General features: G+C 39.0%; 2 protein-coding genes across 2 annotated transcripts; both read left to right on the top strand.

Moving 5' to 3' along the window:
• On the top strand, nucleotides 1-8,710 carry LOC127797719 (hypersensitive-induced response protein 4). The gene is made up of 5 exons (XM_052330843.1): nucleotides 1-342; nucleotides 1,524-1,644; nucleotides 1,744-1,835; nucleotides 7,819-7,915; nucleotides 8,063-8,710. The coding sequence occupies exons 1-5, from the start codon at nucleotides 148-150 to the stop codon at nucleotides 8,431-8,433; spliced, it is 876 nt and encodes a 291-aa protein (XP_052186803.1). The 5' UTR covers nucleotides 1-147; the 3' UTR covers nucleotides 8,434-8,710.
• Nucleotides 8,711-9,408: 698 nt separating this feature from the next.
• LOC127798354 (peptidyl-prolyl cis-trans isomerase FKBP53-like) lies at nucleotides 9,409-15,167 on the top strand. Its single transcript, XM_052331870.1, has 12 exons — nucleotides 9,409-9,551; nucleotides 9,689-9,762; nucleotides 10,405-10,640; nucleotides 10,759-10,898; nucleotides 11,500-11,848; nucleotides 12,032-12,265; nucleotides 13,521-13,764; nucleotides 14,285-14,372; nucleotides 14,466-14,507; nucleotides 14,620-14,668; nucleotides 14,803-14,885; nucleotides 14,993-15,167. Exons 1-11 carry the CDS (start codon nucleotides 9,539-9,541, stop codon nucleotides 14,882-14,884), a joined length of 1,551 nt encoding a protein of 516 aa, XP_052187830.1. The 5' UTR covers nucleotides 9,409-9,538; the 3' UTR covers nucleotide 14,885; nucleotides 14,993-15,167.
• Nucleotides 15,168-16,752: the final 1,585 nt, after the last annotated feature.

Genomic DNA, 16,752 nt, shown 5'->3' on the forward strand with positions numbered 1-16,752 from the left:
AGACCTTCTTAGGGCGGTTTCCTGCGGCCTTCGACGAAGCAAACGAAAATCAAATCAAGTCATATCCAATCCCCTGCTCACGATTTCTCATCGTATCGTCCAAAGTTTCAGAAGTAAAAATCGAATTCAGAGAGAGAGAGAGAGAGAATGGGGAATGTCTTCTGCGTGGCGTGTGGATGCGTGGACCAAGCCAGCGTCGGTGTGGTGGAGCGGTGGGGGCGGTTCGAGAAGCTGGCGCAGCCCGGCTTCCATTTCTTCAATCCCCTCGCCGGTGAGTGCCTCGCCGGCATCCTCTCCACCCGAATTTCCTCCCTAGATGTCCGCATCGAGACCAAGACTAAGGTAGTATTTCTCCGATCGTGTCAATTTTATGTATCGGGGGGACACTTGAATCTGTTTGATATCGAGTTGAAACATATGGGATTAGAATTTACGATGAGTTTCCTCGCGATCACGTTATCGTATACGAATGAACACTATGCTATTGGAACCATCCATTTCGTGAGACTCGTGATCGTGGTAAAAAATTTAAGGTGTTTTTCTTGCGATTGCTTAATTCTTAAGGAACACGCTGTGTTAGGGTTGATAGCTGGGCCGTCAGTGCCGGGCTAAGCTGACTAATAATAAGCATTCAGAGATTCAAGTTGTTTACATTAATGTTTTCAAAAATAGTAGTCGTAGACTAGCATTTGGGAAAACTTCTCAACTTTTCGCATTATGCATTACGGTCTTGCATTCTGGGATAAGGCTAAATCCACACTTTTTTTATGCATCTATATTCTCTTGGCTTATTTATTCTCTTCATTTCGGGACCTTTAACTTGATTCTATTGGAAACGCTCAATAGGTCTCTATGTGAATTTAAGGGGGCATCATGGCTTAACAAATTTGATGCCCTAGAACTTATAAGGAAAAAATGAATAAATAACTTGATGTCTGAGAGGTCTATCTTGAAGAAGAAATCATAGATAGCTGCCATGGTTGGTTCCATTCTTTGAAATAGTTATTGGCAATGGTGTTGTAGTTAATAGATTTCCGCACTTCTGGTGATGTAGTGGTTGTCAATCCCTCCCTGATTAAGGAGGCTGGGTTTAGATATTTCCTGATTCAACTTAGTTGAAGCAACTGGTATTGTTGTGGAAATGCCTGGAAGGCAAATGATTCCATTGACAGCATTAATATTTGATGGAGAGGAGTAGATGAGCCACTCTGGCAGATGGGCAGCAGCTTTCACCTTAGCAGCAACAATCTTTTGATTGACAATTCCTATGGTTTTTGCATCTATCTCTTGTCTTGGGAAAAAGTTGTACTATCTAATTTTAAATGCTTCACAGGCCAAATTCATTTGCAGGGCGTTTAGTTCTAATGTGTCTCCAACATAAAAAGTACCATAAGGGCTGTTGGTGGTAGCAATAAGCTGTGCACATATCATTGACAAAAGCAATTGAAAGCAGTGATTTACTCATAATACCCATTGTGTCATCTATCAGGAATACAGCTGTGAGCATTTGTTCTTGTTTGCAGGATAATGTGTTTGTGCAATTGCTTTGCTCAATTCAGTACCGCATCATTAAAGAAAATGCTGATGATGCATTTTATGAGTTGCAAAACCCTAAGGAACAGATTCAAGCTTTCGTTTTTGATGGTAGTTTTCATTAATCAGTAAATAAATTCTCACATTTTCTTAGGTGCTACTCATCTTTTGATTTTTCCCTTTCCAACGATGCATCTATTTTTTGTCCAGTGGTCCGAGCTCATGTTCCAAGAATGACCCTTGATGAGCTCTTTGAGCAAAAAAATGAGGTTGCTCAGGCTGTCCTGGAGGAACTTGAGAAGGTAAGTTGTTCTAATTGTTTCGATTTGTTTAACTTCTTTCACATTTCATGAAGTCATTAATTTGGGAAAAAAGAGGTAAAGAAAATTTAGCTTCTATGGGAAATTCTTTTTTTAATTGGCTGTTGATGTTGTGTATTACTTGTCCTTATGGTGACTGCCTGTCCAGGGTATTCATCTCCGATCAGTGCTTCCTTATCATTTGAAAGAATGTATGGACAGCTATCCACTGTTTCTCTTGTTCTGCTTTGCTGATTTTACTAACTATTCCCATATCTGGAGTTGTGAGAGTTACTTGCTGAGTTGGTACTTGGAAGCATAATTTTTGTAATTTATGTTTCTGAACCTAAGTTTATGTGAATGTTTGAAGTCTTATGGGCATCTGCTATTAACTACATTTTGTTAAGAAACCTTGAAGTTGATTAGATAAGGAGAAAGGAAAACTAGTCTGGGACCCACAGACCATGTAGAACCCCCAGATGTAGCTTTAATATGTCAGGACACTCCAATCTAGGACTGTGATTGGGCAGATGAATCAGGGTTCTTATTATATGATTAGGGGCATTTTATATGTGGATCATTTTCCAGTATTTCATTTCATGTATGCCAAATCCCACTTAGCTGGAAAAGGGTTAGTTGAGTCTCTTGTTTCCAGTCTTCCAGATTCAACTGATTCTACATCCATTTCAGGATTGCTTCTTTTATTCCTTATTTGGGTTGAAAGTAATCATGTCATAAAGGAATTCTTTTTATTTCCAGGATTTGGTATGTTGTGGAAGCTTTTCTCGCACTTTGCGTTGACTATTATAGAGATATAGAGCTAGGTTCAGGGTTGCTTTCGGAAACCCTCTACAGATTAAGGATCCAACATGTTTGGGGAGGTCTTTTAGCATTGTGTTAGTTTATTTAGAGTTCTTTTACTTTCAGCACACTTTTTCCTTTCTTGTATTGTAAAATTAACCAGATAAATTCAGTGATGCTTAAACACAGAAACAACCTATCTGCATGTTGGGGCAGGGGTGTGTACTTGTTGACTCTCCTATATCCTTCAATGGCAAGAGCCTTGAGTTCTGTTGCCTTTTATATGATTATTATTATTTGGTGAGGGCTTTAATTTATGTCAATGTAAGTATCATGTTTCATTTGGGCGAACCTTGGTAACAATGGTAAGTTTGCTCATTTGTTAGTGGAAGGTTACATGTGCAAGTTTTAGAAATAGCCTATTTGTAAAAAAAAAAGCAAGGGTAAGGTTGGATACAAAAAAGACCTTTCTTGACGCTTAAATAGTAGGGTGTCTAGTGCATGGGACACCCCCCTCAAGTATCATGTCTCGCGACCCTGGTTGTTTTCTTCTCATCAATCTTTATTGTTGCTTTTATCTGAGCTGCATGTCACGCTCCATTCGTGACACTACTGAAGACAGGCGTCAACATCCGAGAAAGGCACGAAGATGGGCACGAGAAGGGTGTCAGGCCAAAGGCCGAAGACGCCAAGGGGACGCGCGACCGAGGATGCAGGGCGACGAAGGCGAGACGGTGTGCCATTGGACACGCAAGTGGGTCAATGTCGAAGGAATGTTTGAGAGGTTTGTGGAAGGTCCTGGAAACATACAAGACATGGTCGAGTTGGCGAGGTCCGGAAAGCTCCATGGACAAGCATTGAAGGAACTCTCTAGAAGGCTCAAGAGAGTTGCAGAAGAATGAGGCATTCTAGAGAATTCCAAGGGAAGATTCTAGGGGCTTGTTCTAGAGAGCTTCATTGTAAATATCTAGGATATTTTGTGTAGAGAATTCTAGAAGGAGATGGGAGGCCGTTGGATCAAGTTGATCCCCACCATCCATTCTAAGGAGGTGGAAGTATAAATAGGGGTGAGGCCTTCATTTGCAAACCATCCCCAAATCCTCCAACAATCCAAGAGTGTGGAGAGCTAGAGAGCTAGAGTGAGAGTGAGGCACTTGTGCAAGGGCAAGTGAGGGCTTGTAGTCACAAGTGTTCTACGAGGGTCATTGTAATTGTGGAGAGTTTTAATAGAAGAGGTTGTATATTTCTCTCTATGTTTGTTTGCCGGTTTCCCTTTCATTCCGCTTAGAAGCACTTGAGGGGTGCTTGTGTGAGGGTCAGGCTAACTTAGTTAGTATCTGTGGAGGACGGATCGAGGAGCTAAGGCCGCATGGAGCTTGTGAATCTCCAAGTTCGTGATAGTTGGTATCAGAGTCGCGTTTAGCACAAGGTTGGCTTTGGCGTGATGGCTAACAAGGGAAACGAGTCCGGCACAATGGAGGTCCAACGATGACGTGATGCTACCTTTGCCAAGGATGGCACCAAGCGTGAACGCAACACAAGTCGGGTATGTACGAAGGCCCTTGAGGAGATGTTCATCAATGCAGGAGGCCGTGGAACATTTGCTCTCAGTGTTGGAGGCGCATACGATGGATCAACTTGACGCCGTCATGGAAGAACAATGTGTCGTGAGGGGCGACCTTGCTAAGTTGGAGGCAAAGGTCATGGACACCATCACGACCATCAAAAACCAAGTCAACTAGCTTTGCGAGGAGATGCGCAAAGAGATGGCTGCATGCAGGAGGACAATGTCTAGCACGGGTGCTAGCACATCATTCGTTACTCCAAGGGTGGAGTACCCCAAGCCGAAGGAGTTTGCCGACAAGCGGGATGCTAAAAAGGTCGAGAATTTCCTATCCGATGGAGATGTACTTCGAAGGCGTCAACATCATCGATGAGGCCACAAAGGTGTGGGTCGCCACTCTCTACCTAAGTGACGTTGGGCATTTTAGTGGCGCCGCAAGCACAATGATATAGAAAGTGGGAAGTGCAAGATCGAGACGTGGGCTGATTTCAAGAGGGAGTTGAAGCACCAATTCTATCCCGAAAGTGTGGTGTACGAGGCACGGAAGAAGATGTGAGAACTCAAGCAAAGATCCATGATTCGGGACTACGTGCAGAAGTTCACAACATTAATGCTTCAAATCCCAAGCATGGCGGAAGAAGACTTGCTCTTCTACTTTACCGACGGGCTCCAACATTGGGCAAGAATGGAGTTGCTATGACAAGGAGTTAGCAATGTTGATGAGGTAATAGCGGTAGCGGAATCTTTGGTGGACTATCGCATGGAGGATGCCTTGAAACGCAAGGAGCCACAGGACAACCATGATAAAGGTGGGGGAGATGAAGAGAGAACTCTGCCCCATCCAAAAGGCGGTCACTTTCCCCTTAGAGGTAGTCACTTCTCTTTTAAAGGCGGTAAAGACACAAGGTCTCAAGGCCGTAGGGAGTATGAAGAGAAGAAGGGGACGTTTGGGCCAAGGGAAGGATGCTTCAATTGTGGTGGGCCTCATAGAATGAAGGAATGCCCTAAGATCAATGCATTGTTAGCTATCGTGGAGGAGCTGAGGGAGCAACAAGCTCGAGAGGAGGAGCCAAAGAAAATGGGGGCAATCCAACTCTTGAACAATCTAGGGGTTGGAACCAGAGAGCCAACTAGCGGGATGGTCAAAGACAAGGGCCTCATGTTCGTGAAAGGCCGCATCAATGCACAAGACGTTTGGGCCTTGGTGGATACAGGAGCTTCTCACAACTTCATATCCAAGGGAGAGGCGAAGTGGCTAGGTCTCCGAGTTACAAAAGATGATGGATGGATAAAGACGGTCAGTGCCAAAGCCAAGCCATTATCAGGGGTAGCACGAGGCCTGAGGCTACACCTTGGCGCGTGGGAGACTTAGGTGGACTTCTCAATAGCTCCAATGGATGGCTATGAGATGGTATTGGGGCTGGACTTTATGAAGAAGTCCAACGCGACACTAGTGCCGAGCATGAAGGCGTTGTGCATTCTTAGAGGAAATGCACCTTATATGATTCCCATCGTGGAGGGGTTGTATGAGACAAGGGTATTCGGAATGCAGCTTGTCGAGGGGACAAGCAGATGTAATGTGTATTACTTGGGGATGATTCGACTCGTTGAGGGACGTAGGTCACACACGACACATTAGAGACGCCATGGCAATGAGGGCATCACCACAATAGGTGGGGGAGATTGTCACGCTTCGTTTGTGACACTACTAAAGACAAGCATTGACAACCGAGAGAGGCACGAGAGGGGTGCCAGGTCAAAGGCCAAAGACGCCAAGGGGACACGCGGCCAAGGATGCGGGGCGACGAAGGCGAGATGGTGCGCCATCGGACACACGAGCGGGCTAACGTCGAAGGAACGCCCGAGAGGTTTGTGGAAGGTTTCGGAAATTTACGAGACATGGTCGAGTTGGTGAGGTCCGGAAAGCTCCATGGACGGGCATTGAAGGAACTATCTCGAAGGCTCAAGAGAGCTGCAGAAGAATAGGGCATTCTAGAGAATTCCAAGGGAAGATTCGAGGGGATTGTTCTAGAGAGCTCCATTGTAAATATCTAGGATATTTTTGTAGAGAATTCTAGAGGGAGATGGGAGGCTGTTGGATCAAGTTGATCTCCACTGTCCATTCTAAGGAGGTGGAAGTATAAATAGGGGTGAGGCCTTCATTTGCAAACCATCCCCAAATCCTCCAACAATCCAAGAGTGTGGAGAGCTACAGAAGAGTGAGGCACTTGTGCAAGGGCAAGCGAGGGTTTGTAGTCACAAGTGTTCTACGAGGGTCATTGTAATTGTGGAGAGTTTTAATAGAAGAGGTTGTATATTTCTCTCTACATTTGTTTGCTGGTTTCCCTTTCATTCCGCTTAGAAATGCTTGAGGGGTGCTTGTGTGAGGGTCAGGCTAACTTAGCTAGTATCTGTGGAGGACGGATCGAGGAGCCAAGGCCGCACAGAGTTTGCGAATCTCCAAGTCCGTGACATGCATCTAGCTAACAACTACCCCTTTTGCATACCTCAAAAATCAACACTTTCATATGTTTGATTTTTCATTTTGGAAAGGTTTACATCTCAAAGATCCCATATTTTTTCTAATTACATGTCTTTCAAACACTACTCATAAGCTTTGATATTAATCACATGCAAATTAGGTTCAAGAGGGCAGGGATTGTATGGCTTCTCTTTGCTGGTGTTTCAGATGTCATGGACTTCACTTGTCCAGGAAGAATTTTTAACTCCTAATGTTTGTTTTATGACTTTTGTCCTCAAAAGCCACCTATACTCTTGGGATATGTATTTTTTATTGATGAGTATCCATGAAAGGACTTGAGAATTACCTTAATGCTGTCTTTTCATACTTCTATTTTTGCCTGCCATAGGTTTAAACCAATATCCATATAACCAGTCTCAAGTAAGGGGACAAAAGTTTGCTTAGTTGAGTTGATTTGACACCTGTTCTACTAAATTTGGAAGTAGAGCTTTTGCAATAGAAGCCAGGTACTACAGAGTTGGGCCAGTATTGACTAGTGAGCATGAACAGGTACTACCACAATTGGAAGCTGGGAATTTTTTTTTTTTTTTGGGTAGCTTTAGATATACATTATAATTTATGTTTAAGCATGCATATATATATGCACATATATATATATGTCCATTCTCATACTCGTATTGCTTTTGCACCTTTTCATTTTCTAGTCTTGCTAAATTTTTTGTGTTACTTAAGCTTAAGCATGTAGTTAGAGACGAAATGACAAAAATGGGGAACATCAAATTGAATGTTCAGACAGCTGAATGTATTGTTTGGATCATGCTGTCTAGGATACCAATTTTTACCGCAGATGTTATTGAATGCCTCCTAAATTTGTCGATTGCTTGTCTCCATATACAAACTAGTGTTTGTCTCTGCACAGTAACATACTGTACATTTTCTTATGACCTGCTTATGCATACTCTTCTTTGGTTAGCTTGAGATGGTCACACTAGCATTAGGATCGTGCTCTTGTTACTTGGTAGCATCATAAATTTCCTTCCTATCATGCTGTCATTTTGAAATGTGCCTGCTTTGTCATGTTGTCATGTAGCCAACATGTTCTCTTCTGAGAGTTATTTAAAGTTTACTACATGGATTAGGTGATGGCAGCATATGGATACAACATTGAACACATTCTGATGGTTGATATTATACCCGATGCTTCTGTGCGCAAGGCAATGAATGAGATCAATGCAGGTTAGTTTGTTAGGTTCTACATTTTGTAGTTTGCATAGACGTGAATAGTCCTCAAATTGGGCTTCTTCATTCCTTTCCCATGTCACTTCCAAGGGATTTGTTAGCTTGTCTGCGTGTAAACAACATATTTTACTGATTCTATTACAGCTCAAAGGCTTCAGCTTGCAAGTGTATACAAAGGTGAAGCAGAGAAGATTCTCCAAGTGAAGAAAGCAGAAGCTGATGCCGAAGCCAAGTACCTAGGTGGAGTCGGTGTCGCCAGGCAGAGGCAGGCAATAACAGATGGTTTGAGAGAGAACATCTTGAACTTCTCCCACAAGGTGGAAGGGGCCTCACCAAAGGAGGTGATGGACCTCATTATGATCACCCAATACTTCGACACCATCAAGGACCTGGGAAATTCATCAAAAAACACCACTGTGTTTATACCGCACGGGCCTGGTCATGTTAGAGATATTGGCGACCAGATACGCAGTGGTATGATGGAAGCAGCAAGTGCCGAGTTAACTGGTGCATGATGCTTCTGAAAGTGTCTTTCTTCTTTTTATGTCCTTAGTTTAAGTTGGTAAATAAACTGGAGCACAGTACTAAAAGAAGTGGTCCTCTAATGGTTTTAGTAGAATAGTTTTGTGGTGCCTGATACTTTTGAACATGGTTTGCGCGTATAGTGAGTGGTATACAAGTAGTTAACAGGATTGTGTACAGCTGCTAGCTCTTTGAAGTTCTTTCCATTTTGTGAGAGATGCTTTCTGCTTCTTATGGAAGATTCCAGTATCATGAATGTTTTATGCTTGATTCCTTGCCTTATTGTCGTGAATATTTCGACTCTTGCTATTTCACTATGTATATGGATCGGTTGGGTTGGTGGTTTTTGCATTGTTCTCAAAATTATAAGATTGTAAGGGTTGATTTTTCAATTAAAAAAGAATAATTTTACCATTATCATTAAGTTCCATTTCCTATTTTATTTGCATATTATTATTATTATTCACATAACATAATTATTTATGAATTCAAGAAATAGATTCATTTGTTTTCCAAACTTTGGATGTAAAAAGGCAAAAAATAAATTTTAAAATCAGTTATTTAGACCTGAACTGATTTGATTTGATTGTGTCATAGTTTCTTCGCTCTTGTTCTCACTTTTCAGAACTTTGAACGTAAAATAAAAATATTGTTTTGAGATTTATTTCTATTTTCAAATTAGTGAAAACTAAAAAGAAGAGGTAAGTTAAGGTATTTCAAATGATAAAACTTTTTGAAAATATATTTTAATAATACTATTGACATTTATATTATAATAATAGCATCGATATTGCAATTGCAATAGAATTATAATAACAATATTATATTTTCTTATCGTCAAAAAAATTCCAAGAAATTGAAATTTGTGGTACATCAAGCCGAACAGGACGTTTCTCCAACCCTCCCCGTTCATGGCAGCTGCTGAGGTGCGCAGTATTTACACGTGTCGCTATTTTGTTGCGGTTTCATTTATTTTCTGTGAGACCAACAGTCGCAACCTAATTTGAGGTATTTAGGGTTTTAAGAGGCAAGGCTAAAGCGCACGATAGTATAAGACGGTCGTTTTAGGGTTTTAGGGAAGAATTGATCGGACCAGTGATGGCTTTCTGGGGTTAGCTTTCCGTCACAATTTCAATCTTTCCCTGTTTTTCTTCTATTTTCTTAGATGCCAATGAAGGAGTAGATTTAATATCTTCATTGATACATCGCCATGTTTGTTCCTATTTATATCTGTAAATTTCCTGGCAGGAGTTGAAGTGAAACCGGGCAGGCCGTACACTCATCGGTTAGATCATGAGCGAGGAAGGCTTCGCCTATCTCAGGTTTTTTTTTTTTCTAGAAAAGCTCTCGGCAATTCGCCACATACTTCATTTATGCAATCTTTTGAGGTTGGATTTTCCGAGAGAATGGAATATGGAGGGAAATGAAGTTACTTACAAGGATATATTTTACATGGATAATTTGTTCAGAAAATGAAATGTTGACAAATATTTATATGTTCTTGTAATTCTTGAACCGTGCCAAGAAGTTAAATGAGTTTAGGTTCAGTCATGTCTTTTTCTTTCGTGTCTTTATCCTTTCCTATTCGTTGTGCTCTTCAAATCCCAGTACCAAACATAGTATTAAGGTTTTACTTTTAGCGGTTAGATTCCGTTTTTTTTTTTTTTTTTTAGCATTTGTTGGCCTTTGTCAACTTGTACAGCCATTCTTCTTGAAATTCTACAGAATGCTTCTTCTTGAATATGCACTTTAGCCTGTAAGGAAAACTTATCCTTTTGTGGGTTAGATCATTGTAGTTTGTCGTGCATGTTATTTGACATGGTTAAGCATTTTTATCCTTTTGTTAATACAAATACTCGGGTGTGGTTGTATGATTTAAGATTGCGCCCTTTTGTTCTTCCCTTCCTCCCCATGCCTTTTTGTTTTCATATTGCAAATACGTTTTCTTTCACTTGACGATTCAGGCTACATTGGGCAATGGTTCATCGACCAAAAAGAGCATACTTCAGTGTAATGTGGGAGATAAGAGGCCAATTTACTTGTGTTCCTTGTTACCTGAGAAATTTGAGACTTGCCCCTTGCATCTTGAATTTGAAGAGGAAGATGAAGTAATCTTCTCAGTAATTGGTCCTCACAGCATTCATCTATCTGGTTTCTTTTATGGTGACACTCAGGATGGTACTAGAGATGACCATGGGTCGTATCCTTTCGATTTTGTTCAAGTTCATTTGGCATTCCAGTTTCATCTTTTGTGCTAAAGAAATTCCCTCGTTATTATGTGGTTGGGTTTTTCTTTGGTTACTTCTTAACTATGGTAGTGATTCTTACGAGGAAGATATTGCTGAGACCGAGACTGATGAATCTAGTGATTATGATAGTGAAGATGCATATGAGGATGACTTTATTTTTGATGATGATATGGAGATGTATTCACCCTCACCTGTCCGCAATAGTGGAGGTATAGCCCATGAAGTTTCTGTGCCCCTCCATAAGAATACTAACATGTAATCTGGGATTTTCATTGTATTATTGCATCTATGAAACATTTTGTTACTTCTAGCTATACATTTTGGTGTCCTCAAGTAGTAAAACACCATGCGGATTATTTTGGATTTGGTTCATGAAATAATAAGGCCAAAGGCAACCTACTGTCAGTGACTTTTGGCAGCTTATAAAAAAAAATCTATGCATGTGGTTTTTATTATTCTTGCCTTTTACTTTATCATCTAAAAAATATTAATAAATAAACTGAATTTTCTTTTTAAAAATAAACTCATAAAATTCAATGGTGAATATTTACAAAAAAAAAAAAAAAAAAAAACTGATTTCAGCTTTATTGTCAATTTTCTATTGATTTAATAGCTTGAATCACTATAAAGGGTAAGAACTAGGAACCCTGTTGGAGTATTTTGAGTGTGGCATTGTCATCTCGAGGTTACAGGCCTGCCAAACTTCTGTTGCCTGCCAAACTTCTGTTTTTTACATAAGTTGCACTAAGTTTGTCACTTATAACAGTATCATGCATCTGACACTTTTCAATTCTATTGATTCTATGTCAGTGGTTATTGAGGAAATAGTTGATAATGAAAAGCCTGCTGATCAGAATGGCATGTCCAAACAAGGAAAGAAAAAGTCAAATACTTCTGATGACAATGGCAAGTCTGGGCAACAAATTGTGGTTCACAGAGATACTGGTCTTCAAGTCTTGGAAAGTGAAGACGAAGATGGCTTTCCTATATCTTCCTCCCATGGGAACAAAGCTGGTGATATGAGTAACCAAGGACAAGCTGAAGAAAACAAAGAGAAGAGAACTGATGTGCAAGCCAAGGAGAAAGAAAAAGATGTTCCTGTGCCCCAAAAAAGGAAAAGAAAGGTTGACGATATCGTCCAAGATAATGAACAAGCAAGGTAACTGGTTGCCCATTTGAAGCTAATGGAATATTTACAGAGAATTTTGTTGATTTCTGCTTGATGCTATATTTTTTTGATGAGTTGTTTCTAGTCCCTATGTCATATTTTTGGAGCCTGTTAACTGCTTGGGTGCCCTTGAATCAGCAGCTGTTTATTTTGATTCTATTGTGTTTCTATCAGGGAAACTGGCCAACAGTTCAATTCATCATCAGCAAATGCTGAAGTAGTTTCAGGAACTGATTTTAAGCAAAAGAAAGAGAAAAAGAAAAAGAAAAAGAAGGGAAAGGCCAAAGAGGAAAAGACTGAAGCTGTTGCAGGCAGCGGGAATACTAACCAGTCTGAGGCAGCTAACTTGGAGGTGGAGGAGGTTCCACCTGTTGGAAACGAATCTAGTCAGAAGTCAAACATTGAGATGTGAGTGTTCTGATTCCGTGATTAAATGCATGATGCTGATATAACTACTAACATTCATGATTTCTGAATGCTCGGGACATTATAATTGTAGACAAATGAAATAATGTGGCAATCACATGCCATTACTAGATTTTAAGATCAAAAGGAAAAGCAAAGGGAGAAAAGGGGGGAAATTGAATCTACACGTTTATTATTCCTTTTTATTCATTAAGGCCCTGTTTGATTTTGTTACAGTTTTCTGTTTTCTGTCATCAGTTTCCTTTTTTTTTTTTTGTAAAAGAAAAAAAAAAAACTGGCAACATAGTTTGTGAAGGAGTTGCAGTTCTAAAAAAAAAAATGAAAAAATTGAGAACACCTAAAATGTGCTTCTATGTTGGTTTCAATTTATTTTACCCTTTTTACTAACCAACAGAGTCAAGCATTTTTTACAATTTATTGGTAATAAATTAGGCTATGTGACTATTAATTATTAATATATTATATTAATGCTATAATTGTGCAATAAAAAATATATAACATAATATATTATTTTAAATTGATGGATATATATTTTATTAATAATATGATTATATTTTAAATTGAGTAATATTACTATTTTTAAAATAATACATAATACAATACTGTATATCAAATTAATGAATCTATTATGTTATTCATATAATTATATTAGTATATTGTACTCATAATATAATCATATTAAATATAATATATATTATTAATATAAATTGAAATTTTAATACACTAATTGTGAGCATGAACACAAAATCAAATGATGGGCTCAATTTTGAATTTTCTGACTAAAGAAATGGACAGTGAAAGTGAACACAAAAAAATTAATAACAAAATCAAACAGGCCCTAAGCAGTATCTTTTGATTTAATAAAATGACTCATCAAGCAGGCAATTGATCATAACTTCAGTGGCACTAGTTTGTTATATAATCTAAAGCCTTAATTAAATCTAATCCATGTGAAGTATTAGCCCCTTTCTAAAAAAGATACTCTTGATTCCTAATGCATCTCTGTCTACTCCGAATGTGTGTGCACTCACACAGGAAACACGGATTAGATGTATTTCTTTAAAAGATGCGAATTTCAGCTTTATCAATACACCTTTCATGTTCTAGTCTGTAATCATTTTAAAGCTTTCTACTAGAGATTCTCCCTAGATACATCACAAATTTTCCTGGCATTGATCACAATACTCTTGTGATGCTAATGCTAATCTTTTTCTATTTTCTGATGGATATATATCAGAAATAATGTTGATACTGACTCTATTGCTGAGGGGAAAAAGAAGAAAAAGAACAAGGGCAAGAAGCAGGGAAGTGAATCAGTTGGAATTGGGGATCAAACTGTTGCGGATAAGAATGGATCCAGCAATGTAGTGGAGAAGATGGAAGCCAAACCATATCAAGTAAGGACCTTTCCCAATGGATTGGTTATTGAGGAGGTGGCAATGGGAAAACCAGATGGGAAAAAGGCTTGTCCTGGTAAAAAGGTAATTATCTCTGTTCATTAAAATGTAGATGGTAGATTTACATGTTTAGGTTTGACTGACATGATTATCTCTGATTGTTTCCCTTTGAGTTACCATCTTGTCCTTGTCATCTAGCTTCAGAAAATTGAATTTTAGACTATTTTTGCTCCTTTAATTTTCCTGGAGTTGGGCTAATAAAATTTAGTTCTCACTAGTTGCATGAATGGTTCGCATTTAGGAAAGAAAATGGATGCATATTTATGCCATGCGTTTAGGAAGAAAGCTTGTATAGTATGATAATACAAGTCTTACCCCTGATTTATGCGTCTGTCTCCAGACCATTATGGGCACCACACATTAATAAGACTAAAAATACTAGAAGAGTTTCCCCGGGCCTTTTTTCACATGAAACTGAGAGGAGAAAAAAGAAACAAAAGTAAAATATGCCCGAGAAGGAAATATATAACGTCAGATTGTCTTTCATAATTATGTTGAATGCCTCTTGTTTCTTTAATAACGAACAGGTTTTGTGACTTGTCAGGTTGGCGTCCATTATATTGGCAAGTTGAAAAAGAGTGGGAAAATATTCGACTCTAACATTGGCAGAGCACCTTTTAAGTTCCGCCTAGGTAACTATAATGCATACTAACACAAACCCAATGAAGGAACATGATTAGTTGGTTCTAAACTCTAATTCTGCTTATTTTTTTTGCCCTTTTCAGGCATAGGACAAGTTATAAAAGGATGGGATATTGGGGTCAATGGTAAGTATTTTGATGATCAGGGACGCTCTTGAGTTTGAGTGGTGGTTCCTTCATTTCACTGCAAAACTGCAAAAGAGTTAATGGCACATTTTAATTCACATCTACTTATCAGGTATGCGAGTGGGAGACAAAAGAAGACTGACAATTCCACCAGCCATGGGGTAAGCCTTACGCTAACTGCATTTGTTCATTTTGGATCTTGGTGAAAGCCTTTGAAGATAAAAGTTGTCATCAACGGCACAGAACAGGGCATACCTATATGAATACACTAATTTTTTGTTTTGTATGATTGCAGTTATGGTTCTCAAGGTGCTGGTCAAGCAATACCACCAAATTCTTGGCTGGTTTTTGATGTTGAGTTGGTAAACGTCCAGTGAGGTAGGCCTATCCCTAGCTCTCTTTCCAGTTTTGCAGAAACAAGGCGGCGAAAATAGTCTTTAATCTTGATTCGTATTTTTTTTTTGCGTCCTAATTGGTTTGCGAAGAGCGGCCACTTAAAAGGGAAGATCCAAACCTCATATTGCAGAGATGTTGTAGTTCATATGTGTTGCTTTTAGTTCCTTCCAAACAAACTGATTTTTGTATTTGATAGAGCAGATAATTTGTTTAAAAATGGAATGAAGTTTTGATGTGGATCATGGACAAATTGAAATTATTTAATTTTGAGTGCGAATTGAGCTTTCATTGAATAAATGCCATTATTAGAAATCTTGGTACTAGCATGTTTTGTGGGTGGTTTTGTGGGTGGGTTTTGAACAAGACGAAAGTCGCAAGAAATCCATTGAGCATGTTTTTCTTTTGTCAGGAAATAATTGAGGGGGTCAGCAAAACTGTTTCCAAAGAAATGTTCCATTCCATGTGAATCTATTTTAAGAAATGGCGAAGTGTGGGGTGTGTGAAAAATTGGTTAAACACAAATAAACTTGTATAGGTTGTCACATCGGAAGTAAATAAAATCACCCTTAAAACAATGCTCAACACTAGATTTATAAAAATTTATTCAATCCACATGCAAAATTAAATTAAGTACTGGTATATTTTCATGATCATGAATGTAATGCAAGTGCTTTATTTTATTCCCATTTCCTGTTATTCCATAAGTCTCATTTGGTCTTTTCCTGGGCCTCAATTGTCAAATGAAACGAAACATTTCCCAAACCCACCATATATACATCATGGGCCGTGATATTCAAAGTGCTAAAAGGTTTCTTTGATATTATAAAAGAACATAAATATTTGGTGTTTTGAAAATTTAACTAGACTGATTGATTGTATAACCGATCATGGATTAGGTGAATCGAAAGTAGGCTGACAATTTTTGACACGATCCGATTATATGGCACAAAGTTAAGCGTGTTTGGGTTAGGGCTAATTGGGTTCGGGTCATAAACGGTTGACCCATTTATGACACGATTATTTTCGTGTTTTAGGCGAGTCAACCCGTTTAACCTGTTTAGACACGCAATGACTCGTTTAAGACTCATTTATAAAACAAATTAAAAATAATTATAAGATTAAAAACATATTTCAAAATTCCAAAATATTCCCCTCGCTCTCTCATTCTTTGAACTCCCGCCGTTGGCCCCTCTGTCTCAACTCTCGTCCTCCACCTCCGCCTCAACCCTTGGCCCCCGCCCTCGATCATTTCAGATCCAGCGATTTCTGGTTTAAAAAATTCAAGCTCAAGTTCCAATGGCGTAATCGTCATCACCGTGGGAGAGGTAGGGAGACGAAGAGAAAGAGAAGCTCACACTTTTTGATCTAGTCGGTGAGAAGAGATCCCTCTGCTGCTCGCTTGTTCCTGCTGTAGTCGTCGCTTCCCTAAAGCCTTGGTCTTGTTCAGGTATTCACAATGTTCATGTCGCTTCACTGATGTTTTTGATTTGGTTTTTGTCTGATCTGTCTCGTTTCGAATGGATATGATTGTTGAATTAAACAGGTTAACAGATAAATAGATGACACGACACGTTTAATTAAATGGGTTAAATGGGTCATGTCGTGTTACACGTTTAATAAACGTGTCGTATTCGGGTTAGTCTGATACGTATTATATGTGTATTTCGACATGACACGATTACGTCCTGCCAATCCAAATTGCCAACCCTAATCGAAAGTAGTTAAAAAATTATTTGTTAATTTTTTTACATAAATTATTATTAGACTTGTAAATTCATCATACTCAACTATTTGAAGCGGTCAAGGTTTTTCTAATTTATTTTTTATTTTTAGTTTTAAAAATATAATA

The sequence above is a fragment of the Diospyros lotus genome, chromosome 3, assembly GCF_014633365.1.
Source record: "Diospyros lotus cultivar Yz01 chromosome 3, ASM1463336v1, whole genome shotgun sequence".
Lineage (NCBI taxonomy): Eukaryota > Viridiplantae > Streptophyta > Magnoliopsida > Ericales > Ebenaceae > Diospyros > Diospyros lotus.

What these genes read in the sequence shown, in the direction of transcription:
- LOC127797719 (XM_052330843.1), top strand. Translation starts at nt 148, where the DNA reads ATGGGGAATGTCTTCTGCGTGGCGTGTGGATGCGTGGACCAAGCCAGC. An exon ending in GCATCGAGACCAAGACTAAG is followed by an intron (nt 343 to 1,523) that starts GTAGTATTTCTC and finishes TCTTGTTTGCAG; the next exon opens with GATAATGTGTTTGTGCAATT. An exon ending in TCAAGCTTTCGTTTTTGATG is followed by an intron (nt 1,645 to 1,743) that starts GTAGTTTTCATT and finishes TTTTTTGTCCAG; the next exon opens with TGGTCCGAGCTCATGTTCCA.
- LOC127798354 (XM_052331870.1), top strand. An exon ending in CAAGATAATGAACAAGCAAG is followed by an intron (nt 11,849 to 12,031) that starts GTAACTGGTTGC and finishes TGTTTCTATCAG; the next exon opens with GGAAACTGGCCAACAGTTCA. An exon ending in CAGAAGTCAAACATTGAGAT is followed by an intron (nt 12,266 to 13,520) that starts GTGAGTGTTCTG and finishes GATATATATCAG; the next exon opens with AAATAATGTTGATACTGACT.